This window comes from Barbus barbus (genome assembly GCF_936440315.1).
Source record: "Barbus barbus genome assembly, chromosome: 45".
In the NCBI taxonomy this organism is placed as follows: domain Eukaryota; kingdom Metazoa; phylum Chordata; class Actinopteri; order Cypriniformes; family Cyprinidae; genus Barbus; species Barbus barbus.
This window is the reverse complement of record NC_136723.1, coordinates 9,920,373-9,932,888: the sequence shown is the minus strand read 5'-3', so window position 1 is coordinate 9,932,888 and position 12,516 is coordinate 9,920,373. Positions and strand designations below refer to the sequence as shown.

Sequence of the window (12,516 nt, the reverse complement as noted above, 5' to 3'; positions counted from 1 at the left end):
TTTATTATATCAATTTGAACATGCCTACTTAGAGTGGAAGCAAAAACAGGCCGTTTTCATGCATGTCTCTTTAAATGCAAATGAGCTGCTGCTCCCCGCCCCCTTTTCCAGAATAGGAAAATCTTAACTGCTAAAAACATATGTTTGGTTTCGATTATCACGTCTATCGCGCTGAAATCATGCGTTTTAAAGCCATATTAGTTGAAACTTCTGATAGACGTTTTTTTGAGCGTGCACATCCGAATCACATGTATAGAAGGCAGCTGCACACGGCATGTGAGTACTAAGTTCTCTTTCACACACGAGTTTGTTCAAAACACGCATAAGTTACAAAAACACAGTCGGTTATGTCTGTGAAGTTAAACAGCTGGGAAAGAAATCAAATGTCTATATTAGATTGGTGTATTAAAGGTGGGGTACGCAATTTCTGGAAGCCAATGTTGACATTTGAAATCACCAAAACAAACACTCCCCTAGCCCAAAAGGGTCTCGCCGCTATTTTGGTAGCTCTGCCCCACACATACGTAACGTTATGCAACACAGGCAACGATTAGTTCTGTGAAACAAAGCAAAACCAATGTTACTCACCTATCGAGAAGAAGCAAAGCAACCTCAGCATCCGATCGCAGGCCTTCCCGCTCCTTCAGTTCTCTCCAGTGCTGGAAAGCTGATCTGATATTTACACGGGTTTTTTTCGTTTTGCATGTGCAGTGCCACTGCATTAGATGACGTTATATACGTTTAAAGCCGGTGCGAGAAAGCAAAACCATGACGGAGGCAGAGGATCAAACCTCTTCCAGAATTCTTTCTGCACCTTCAAGTTTTGAATCCCAACTGCCGGGAAAACATGACTGAAACTGTATGCAAAGTAACATAGCACTTTATTTTATTTCAGAAAGTGTTTTTTCTGCTCATTTTGTTGAACATTTGACTATTATATTAATTTTTTTATTGTGACAGTCTGTATATTAAGTGTATCTTTCAGCTTTTTCCCATGGTCTAAAGTTAAAAACAAAAATCACAACACAGCAATATCAAATCGCAATACTTCTAGAATCGAAATTCTTTAAAAAATTGCAATACATAGTATCGCCACCCAAGTATCGTGATAGTATCGAATCGGGAGGTAGGTGCATCTTCCCATCCCTAGAACACAGTGGGTTCTGCATTTGCAGTAATCAGTCGCGGTAACATTCAACATTATTGAACCTTTTGTGCAGTACAAGTAAAGGGGAAAAAATTAAAGAGCTTGCAGGATTCTTTAGTTAAAGGGAAAGGAGGAAAGGAAAGGGAAGTGGTGTGTGGCCAAGTATGGTGACCCATACTCGGAATTTGTGCTCTGCATTTAACCCATCCAAGTGTACACACAGCAGTGAACATACACCCGGAGCAGTGGGTAGCCAATGCTGCGGCGCCCGGGGAGCAGTTGGGGGTTCGGTGCCTTGCTCAAGGGTCTCACCTCAGTCGTGGTATTGAGGGTGGAGAGAGCGCTGGACATTCACTCCCCCACCTACAATCCCTGCCGGACCTGAGACTCAAACCCACGACCTTCGGCCACGACTGCCCCAGTATAATACGAATAAAATTTATTTTATAAAAAGACCATATATATTTTTAGACCCTGCTTTAAAGATTCACAGTTTAAGTTTACAGTTGTAACATACAATCTCATAACATTTTGATCTGAACAAAAAATTACATCTGCTTAACCAAAATAAAGTGCTATCAGGATTTCTAAAGAAAATAAAACAATTGTAAAACAATAAAATAAATACAGATAAACCTTTCAACTTGGATTTCACAGGTTTTTCAGTTTGTATTTGTTCCGCGTGCAATCGCAGAGACCGCGACACGAGCACCGCCCCAACTGCACAAAAAGCCCCCAACACGAAAGAAAACTGCAGCCGCGCGGTGACTAGGGGTGTAAGAAAATATTGATGCATGTGAGTGTCACGATATTTTATTTGGCGATACTGTATCGATTCTCAAAAATGGAATATCGATCTTTAAAAACAAAACAAAATCATATTACAAGATTCATGGCAGTTGTTTCGTTTTGAGTTCATATCCCGACCACTAGATTGCAGTCTTCATCTCTGAACTTAAACAGTGACAGGAAAAAATAGCATTAGGGCCACCACTAATGTTAGCGTTAATACACTCCTGAACAAAATAAGTCCAGGGGAAACATTACAAGTATTCGCATTTCACACCGGTGGATCGTAACCAGGTTGTAAGTAGCTACTGCTTCAAAATGCCAAAAGAAGAAACAGGAGCAAGAGACAAAAAACAGTGAACAGGCAATTTATTAAAAACTGCATTTAAACTCAAACAGGCTGTTCATCAGCTGATCAAAAGTTTAAGACCATAGCCTTAAAAAGTTCAAATCTGCACCAAAATATGGCTTCCATATCATTGTCCTTCAGGCAGTCACACTGTCATGATCTCCTGATGGCGATGAACGTGGCAGGATTGTTGAGCTGCACAAGCAAGGGCTCTCGAAATGCGCCATCGCTAATGAGGTTGGACGCAGTGAGACATTTTTAATTTCTTAAAAGATCCTGAGAATTATGGGACAAAAATGTCAAGTGATAGAAAAAAAAAAAAAAAAGATGCTATTTACACTAAGTGCAAATAGCATTTTGTTTTAGCTAGTGATCGACCGATATTGATTTTTTATAACCGATACCGATACCAATTATTTGCATGTCTATGTGCCCGATAACCGATATGCAGAACCGATATTTATTTACTGTTATAAAGTAAATAAATGACTGCGTGAAGTAAGTCCATACTTCACTTTGGTTTTACCTCCTTTCAGTCATCTTAACAAAAAATGTTTTGAGAATTAGCAGTCTTTCATGCAGGGCTCTAGACTCATTCTTCCCACTGATCTCACTTTTGCACACGAGCACATAATTTGGTTGCAATTTGTTTTTTGTTTTTGCTACAACATTTGATTAATCAATGCATGCTGATGAACTTTTATCATAGTTTATAGTTATATGGTAACGAAAGTTTTCAACATTCAACTCGTTCTTTTTCATCTGTATTATTTGTGATTTAAATTTTGTGAACAGGAATTCCTTTTTTCGTGCGCTTTTTACTTTCAAATTTGCGATCTTGGTGTCACATTTTTGGTGTCACAAAAAGAAAAGATCATTGTCTGTTTTGCTTATATCTATACACCTTTAAATTTTAAGACTAAAACAAAAGATGGATTCATTGTTATTCTTAATTAAAAAGCGCAACAACAATAAAACAGTAAGTTGACAATGACAAACTCTTACATAACATTTATCAACAAAAACGAATAAGACGAGGCATGGCATAGGACACACCACATGCTGTACTATATACCTAGTATATTACAGAATGTTTAGCAAACTCTGAGGAAGCAAATAAATATTAATATATATATATATATTTTAATTAAGGAAAGCCTCCATAGCATAACCTGAGGTAAACAGCAAAGATAACAAGCTTAACTGGCTTAACAAGTAAAACTAAACTGGCTGTAGCTGACAGAACTTGCATGTTTTTTCTACAAGAATACCACCACGTTCACCTTCTCTGGTTTAAGAAGCGGTCTTTTACTTTAGTTTGAAAACAAATCCATCCGTTGCGCTCCATCCGCGACGCGCACCTTCACGCTCGTGCTGACGCGGCGGGTATAAACCAGGCTCTACCCACTAAGCGCTCGTGCTCTTCACGTGATCAGTGAAATCTGACTCCTGCTATAATGTGCTGCGGCTGGCAGCGCGCGCTGTATGAAGCAGACGCTTTGGAGCAGCGCAGACCTGGCACTCGTACAAATGCGACCACGTCAAATTTTAACTCGCAAACAATTACCATTTTGGTCGCAGTCTAGAGCCCTGTCATGTTCAATTTAATCTTCGTATTACAACAATAAAAAACATTTTATTTATAAAAAGCTTTAGCAGCAACACTAATATTAGCAGTAAGCAAAATTAACATAGAAAGTATAATGTTTTCAAATGGAGAAAATAAAGGAAAGGAGTCATATCAACTTCATTTTTAACTACAGTTTTAGTAGGTTTATAAGCTGTTTAATAGGATAAAGACTGAAGAATAATTCACTGGATAATGTTAATTCACGGAATAATATTCTCTGGAATATTGGAATATAACAAGCATTGTATTTTATTGCATTTCTCAACTGGCATGCTCTAAATTATGCTGCTGACAGCGCGGTTTATCTATGCCTTTACACAGAACTATAGGCTACTCAAACTGCGATCGATCGCGGAGATAATAAATAATTAATTTCCATAGAGTTGTATTAATTTAGATGTTTATAAACGAAATAATGGTTATATAGTAAGTGTTAATACAATTTAGGGTGCTTCAAAAAAGTGAATCTTGTTAAAAGTTACATGCGGTGGCCGTGCTGAGCATTTCTTGAGCATCAACCCGCTGAGTGAACTGCAATATGAAAGCAGCTTCACGAGACTAATGATGAGCATATAGACAACAGAGAGAGAATTACATTCAATGCTTTTCTTTCCAACATGCAATCATTCATGGCTGTATTATTTAAATCATGCAAAGTTACGTCTTTATTGGGAGAGGACTTGACGGATTATCTATGTGACTCCGACTTCACGAGACTAATAGACCACAGAGAGAATTAAATTCAGCGCTTTTATTTCCACCATGTGCTAATTCATGGCTGTGTTATTTCAGGCAAAGTTATAGCCTATCTTTATAGGGACAGGGCTTGACAGAGTATCTTATTTATCATATTTCTTAGAGCCAAGTTGCATTTAAACTATATATCAGGCATTCATGTAATAGGCTACATCTAATTTGTGCATTAATGCCTGTAATATTAAATAGTTTACTAACTACAGCAAATCAAGTACCTGCACGCCGTTGCTGTCTCGTCTCCCCTCAGATGCGCTGCAATTGCGATCCTGCGCGCAATTCTGAAAACGTCCACAAGATGGCGGTGTTTATCGGGGAATCCGATATTACAAAACCGATATTCGATTATGGAAAAATGCTTAAATATCGGGAAAAATATCGGTAAATCGATATATCGGTCGATCTCTAGTTTTAGCGATAGATGCTATTTACACTAAATGCAAATAGCTATAGATTAGCTATAGAATAGCTATAGAAATAATTTTGTGAAGAGCCTTCGCGCAGCTGCAGCTTTCTCTCGTGTTGGGGGCGTTTTGTGCAGTTAAGGCGGTGGTCTCGGCGATACCAACATAAATACAAACTGAAAAACCTGTGAAATCCAAGTTGAAAGGTTCTGAGAATGTTCAACATCTGTATTTATTTTATTATTTTACAATTGTTTTGTTTTCTTTAAATCCTGCTAGCACTTTATTTTTCATTGATATTAAGCAGATGTAATGTTTTGTTCTCATCAAAAAGTTATGTCATTGTATGTTACAATTATAAACTTAAACCGTGAACCTTTTTAGGGTCTAAAAATATATATGGTCTTTTTATAAAATACATTTTATATGTATTATACATTTAACTAAAGAATCCTGCAAGCTCTTGAAATTGTCCCCTTTACTTGTACTGCACAAAAGTTTCAATAACGTTGAATGTTACAGGGACTGATTACTGCAAATGCAGATCCCACTGTGTTCTGGTTAAATCATTTTTCTTTATTTATTTTAATTTTTTGCTAAGATTTGCATATGGTGGTGTATTCTTATTGACAGCTTTCCTAAAAATATACTCCTAAAATAAGAAATATTCCAATATATCGCTTGCATACAGTATCGTAATGTTTCACAACATATCGCAACCCCTGTATTGTGATATGTGACGTATTGACAGATTCTTGCCAATACTCAGCCCTGCAAAGGCTCTTCACACGGGACGTGGCAAGCGGCGTAACCGAGGTAGTGCCCTTGTCGCAGTCCCGTGGCGGACGTTACCACAAAAGCCAGAATGACGCCACACTTCAGCTTTGTACACCGAAACGGGAACTGGAACATTTCTTTCATTCTCCATTAATGGCAGCAAACTATATTAATGCTAACATTAGTGGCATGCCCTAATGTTAGTATTTCCTGTCACTGTTTAAGTTTAGAGATGAAGACTGCTATCTAGCGTTGGTACACAATTTCCTACATTCTGTCATCTGATTGATGATTATACTTTTTAGCTAGTAAACAGGCTTTTAGTATCATTCTAAAAATGTCCACCTTCAGGTTGTGATACATGTGGTTTTTTTTATGTCAAATCTTTACTGATATTTATACACTGTAAGAATAAATGTATAGTTATATTTCCAGATGAACACTTACCGCACTGAAGTTTTACCTGATTATCTATACATGGCATTGTATGTTTTGCTCCACAAAATAATAAACTACAGAGCTTTAATCATAAAACTAAGCATTGAAATATCATCTTACTACTGCAAGACATATTATTGGGTGATATAGAATGACAACTAATATTTATATACATTTTATGTCTGTTATACTGTAATGAAGATCTCGTTGATTTACATTACAGGCTATCAGAATTTCATCTTACATTTTGGTCATTCAGATATTAGCAACTGCACCAAATAGGCATATTTTTGCTCAGTTTGGGCCTTGAGGTGTTTTTTCTTTCTTCCTCGAGTATGAGCTCCATATTCTCCTATATCATACTATATGAGTTATAAAAGCCTGATGTTTGAAATATGATACTCAGTTTAGTCTAAAAATTCAGTTCCATTTAAAAGAAAAAATATTGACTATTACTTTATACGTCAGGCTTTACAGGGTAAAGCAAACACAAAATGTTTAGTATGAACTCAAGCTGACTTTGTATTTCAAACCTCAGTGGCAAAGATTTTTTTCCTTTTTGCCATGTGCTTTCCAACACATTTCTTTGGTACTCTGATCCCTCAGTGATTGAGGCTGTAGCTCTCAAGGCGGGAGATGTATTAATGTAATTAGAGGCAGTGCGCAGTAAGCAGGGACAGCCTCGATCTCTGCTGTCGATCGATTTTTAGTCGCCGGCTGCATCTCCCTGTGGATTTGTGTTGTAGGCCATCTCTGAATGCTAATGCATTTGTGATAAGCCTCACAGCCTCCAGCTGAATGAGTTTGTGTTGTGTGCTATCCCACCTTTCATTACTTGTTAAGAGTTGTGTGCCTCTAGTGGCACCAAACAGAATTACAAAAATAATGACTTGTTTTCAATTAGGGTTCTTAAACACAGGTCTGCCATTGGTCAGAAAACAGAAAGCCCTGCCATTGGTTGAACATGTGTTGCTTTGAAGAACTGCGGGACTAATGCAAATGATCCAGGCTCAAGTGCTTTCTGAAACTAGTCCCTTACGTGAAAAGAAATTCAAAAGACATTCAGTGCATGCAAAGCATATGGCGGACTGTTTGATGTCATTAGATTATTATCTGGAAATATTGTCAACTTTACTGCACAGACACGATTTAAACTGACCTGAGCTGGATGACAGCATCACTGAATCAATAATGAGCTGACTTTAATTGAAAAATGTAGTGTTTACTATTTATTGTCCTCTTGCATTATCGACAAATTATTTTCCTGTTCAACACTGTAAAGCTGCTTTGACACAATCTGTATTGTATATTAGTATAGCTGTTGTTAGCTTCAAATTGCTCTGTTCAAAATGCTCGGCTGCTGCTGGTGACAAAATGATAGGAAAGTGTGTGTTAGAATTTTAGTCACCGTGGGGTTCACATGAAGGTTTGCTATGACGTGATTTTAGATTTTTTTTCCAGATATTTTTTTTAATGCTAACCATGGCTGCATTTATTTGATGAAAAATATTGTAAAAACATTTAATTTGGATATTATTATAACAAAATGTTTAGAATCATTTGTTATTCATTAAAATATCATTTATTCAGAATTGTCTGCATTATATTACTTATAGCTTGAAAAATGTTTTTCTCAGGTTTTGTGTTCTGCAGTAGTTCACATGATTTATTCTTGCAGCACCACAGATATCATTATTACCTACAACGGTAAAATTTAGCGTAAGTGTGCCGTTATTGCAATGCACAGTGAATTGTGCAGCTCTACATAATGCTGTGTAAAATGAGCTAATATTTTCTAATAAAGGCTAATGATGGGGTTACACTTCACAACACTCAATGAATGATTAAGGTACAGAATGGATGTTCACCCACCGAGAATTCTGGCCTCGCTGCTTTGTGGGAGAAATTAATTGACTTTGTGTTGTCATCAGAAACTAGCTAAATAGCAAAAGAGACAAACAGGGAGAGACATAACAATTTCAACCTTCATGTCATACAAACCTTTTTTTTCCTGCAATGTTCATACTCCTAAATGATGTCATGTTTTTCATCCTTCACCTAATCAATCTGTGTGTATGTGTGTGTATGTACTGTAAATATGTTTTGCTGTCGCCTGTCGTTTTTAAGTTGTGTTCTTCATCATGGCATTTGTGAGCTCAGCGGTGCCCTGCATGCTCTGCTGTATCCCTTAATAAAATCTAGGCCTGTTCACACATCTCCAATCCACTCTGATCTTTATCTCTTTCTCTTTCTGTTTTCCTCTCCATCCATCTCTCTCGCCCTCCCTTTCTCTCTTTTCACAGGCAAGTCCTGCCCCAATTATTGTCAACACGGACACTTTGGAATCTGTACCATACGTGAGTTTTGATTTTTCATTTATTTATTGCATGTTCATGACATTATGCACAGCCGTGACATTGCAGATCATCCGCTTGATCAGATCAATGCCCATGCAGAGTGAGTGGCAAATGAGTTTGACATCCTTTTTTTGCTCTTCATAAATGTAGTGTCATTTATCATTCTCCACTATGCGCAAATACGATCAACGTATTCAATGATTGATGGCTTTTCATAAATTAACCAGATAAGGAGGCCAGTGATTATCGGCGGGTTAGATTGGCACAGGCTTTTCTGTTATGGGTTTGAAATATTAATGTGTGGAGTCAACTGTATTTTGGTGGGCTGTATGAGAGATATTTGATGAATGGTTTAAAAGAAGTCAAATCAGTTAATTGTGATATTCTCTTTCAGTTAGTATACTGCCTTAGAAAGTCGCTACCTGTTTGCTAGGTTTTAGATCAGAGCGATAAGTAGATAAATGCAGAAGAAACATCATGAATCAGGCATATGACAGAACAGGTGATTGGAGTGAATGAAAGAACACAGAGGGGGAGAGCAGTGTTAAATCAGACACCAACACAAAGCGAGAAACACTCAGCACGAAATGTATAGAGTTTACAGACACACTAACAACACAGCTTGACCTTCAGTCAGCTGAGGCAGGTTTTGTCTTTGTCCTGCAAACTCCCAAAAAAAAATAATCGTCTGCGTTATTTCCTGTTTTTGCAACAATTTCATTTGAACATGTACAGAAATGGCCAGCCATTTATGAACAACCCAGAACATTCTTTGTTTGTTCTGCTTCAGCTTGCTTTTTCAGCTCATAAATCAAAAATAAGATCATTTTAACCAATCAATTGTTTCTCTTAAATGGCGTGGAGTTTAATTGAAGATTAAAAAGGTCTCTTCCTGTTACATCAGGGGAAATATCCTTCTGTTGTTCTGTTTTGCATTGGCTTTTGTACACGCCTCCATATGCACACCCTTCACGTTCACTGAGGATAATTTCATTTGATTCTTGTTTCTCTGCTTGCATCTCAGTAATGAAATATTAACATCAAGGCATATCCAGATGAGAATATGAATGCGCCGTGTTTTAGTCAAAGCGCCGTACTTCCATCAACCATGACATCCGGAATCCAGCAACAAGCCTAATACTGTTAAGTTGGTATAATTGCTTTTCCCCCTGCTGTTCTCAGTTTAAAGCCCAATGTGGACATGTGTATGTGTGAGATTACGATGATTATGAACTGCTTTAAGCAGCAATCTGTCTCTGATAGAACCTCCTAATAGCCTAATACAAGAGAACAAGCAAGAGAAGGTGGAGTTCTGGGAAAAGAAAACACTGATGGATAACTCCAGTAAAGCAGGTGTTCACTCTGAGTTTATAGCCTATAAACACACCCTGTCTCTGTGTGTGTGTGTGTGTGTGTTCTGTGCTCTCTTAATGCAAATATCTTTTTATTTTATTTATAAAAAAAATTAATTGTGGAGAACTTGAGAAAAGTCATTACAACAATATTAAGGGTGTTGTAAACCTAAAATGTTTGATATGGCATCATTGGGATTTACCATATGCTGAGTTTTAGATTTACACACTTAATCTTCAGTCAATCTGAGTTTTGGGAGTTTTGTTTTCATACAATCTGTTTACACCCCAGTGATTTTATTTAAGAGTGGAACATCATACAATTCACTTTGTACACACTCATACAAAATAATCACCTTGTAAAATAGTTATTGAGTCGTCTTTGTGGAGATGAAAAGACTCGGCATGACCCTAGAGACAAAAGAGAGAGGTACTGCTGTAAAGCCAGTGGGAAAGGACCAAATCAAGCTCATTATGCATGTGTTCATGTTGTACATTTCTCGTACACACACCCACTTTCACTCACCCAGCACAGTATCATCTGTTCACTTTATTAAAAGGAACCTTGCTTGCTTTAATGTAGATTTGCCTCGGGTTAAATGTGGGTTTTGTGCTGTTTATCAAGGAATTGTCAAGGCAAGTTGAAAACCAAGCTTAAAAGACAGATTTTTCTTTGGAGTCATGAAAAAAATGAGAAATGTCTCCATCTGTTGATAATTCTGAAAGATGGTGAAGAAATGCAAGAGTGTGTAAACCTGTCAGACATTATAAGGTACATAAAGGAGTGCAATAGACCTTAGTCAGAGAAAATGCAATATTTAATTTGATGGAAAAGAAACATTCAGTAGGCTAGGTTGCAAAACTGTCAAAATAAACAGTCTTTCCAAAAAACTTATATTGTGAAAATAAAATGCAGGATATTGGTATAAAGATGCATAGTTATGTGTCAGATACATTTTCAAAGATACCTTGTTTTGAGCAAAATCTAAGGCAGCCGTTATAATTAGACATAATGCACTATCATTTAAAAAAAATAAAAATAAATACATTTTTTCAGTAAGAATACATTACTGTACATAGATCAGAAGTGACAGTGAAGACATGTATAATGTTATAAAATAATTATATTTAAAATAAATGCTGTTCTTTTGAACTTTCTATTCATCAAAAAATCCTGAAACATTATTTCCACAAATATATTAAGCAGCACAACTGTTTTATTAATGAACATTGATAACAATAAGAAATGTTTATTGAACATTAAATCTGAGTAATGGTTGCTGAAAATTTGGTTTTAAGTTATTTTAAATTTTTAAAAAATATTTTACAATATACTATACACTGTAAAAGAAACGTCTTAGGTTACGTATGTAACCCCAGTTCCTCGAAGGAACTAGACGCTGCGTCAGGAGACGCTTTGGGGAACGCCTACAGCGTAACCGGCTCTGAATACCAATGAAATCTGTCCAAAGGATGGGAGGGACGTCACGGGCGAGGTGACATAATGACCAGCTGGTATAAAAGCACGTGCGGTGAAACCGGTGTCAGCTTCTAGAATGAAGCAAGCGCTGGCAGGGATGCCGGAAGTGTGGGCTCGTGACGCAGCGTCTCGTTCCTTCGAGGAACTGGGGTTACATACGTAACCTAAGACGTTCCTCTTCAGGAACTCGAGCTGCGTCAGGAGACGCTTTGGGGAACGAGATACCCACGGCACCAGACTTCCAAATCCCTGCCCTGTGTGTATCCATACGGAGCACAGCTAGGGCAAGAGAACGGAAAAACCTGGAGTGGCTCGTATGTCTAGGCCATAAAACCTGACAAGGTCAGGGGCGTAGACCATCCCACAGCATTGAGATGTCCTGGACAGGGACATCTGAGAGAAAGGCCTTGGAGGCCGCCACACTCCTCATGGAATGAGCTCTGACTCCCAAGGTGAGGGGAGGTCAGAAGACTCATAGCTGAGTGGCATCCACGAACCGACTGCCTCAGTGCACCACGGAGGAAACGTGTAACTCGGGATTGTCTGCCCACTGTCAGTCCACCAAGAGGTGTGTGGTAAGCCGAGATTGCCGCCACATAGACCTTCAAGGTGGAGTGGGCTAACCCTGTGGAGAGTCGAGCCTGCAGGAACTCCAGCACTGTACCAACCGGGCAGTTAACTGGGTCGAGCTGGCGATCTCCGCACCATGAAGTGAAGAGTCCCCACTTCAGGGTGCACAGTCTCCTCGTAGAGGGAGCTCTGGATTGGAGAATGGTCTCAACAACCTCGGTTGAGAGACCGGAATCTATGAGCTGCTCAGGGGCACGCCCACAGCTTCCACAACTCCGGGCGGGGGTGCACAAGGGTGCCTCCTGCCTGTGAGAGGAGATCCCTCCTGACTGGAATCTCCCATGGAGAGCCGTCGAGGAGGGAAATCAGGTCTGAGAACCATACTCGGCCCGGCCAGAACGGGGCTACTAATAGCAGCCGGCCGGCACACTCTCTCCAGAACTCCGGGGAGCAAAGGCGTACAGACGAAG

At 38.6% G+C, this 12,516-nt stretch overlaps 1 protein-coding gene across 5 annotated transcripts in view; it reads left to right on the top strand.

Annotated features, from left to right (window-relative positions):
* Window positions 1-12,516, top strand: part of LOC306864446 (disks large homolog 2) — a 224,042-nt gene that overhangs the window by 131,387 nt on the left and 80,139 nt on the right. For all 5 annotated transcript variants that reach the window (XM_079408462.1, XM_079408457.1, XM_079408456.1 and 2 more), the window contains one exon: window positions 8,591-8,644. In XM_079408462.1, the coding sequence (XP_079264588.1) occupies window positions 8,591-8,644 (54 nt within the window). The remainder of the gene's footprint in view (window positions 1-8,590; window positions 8,645-12,516) is intronic.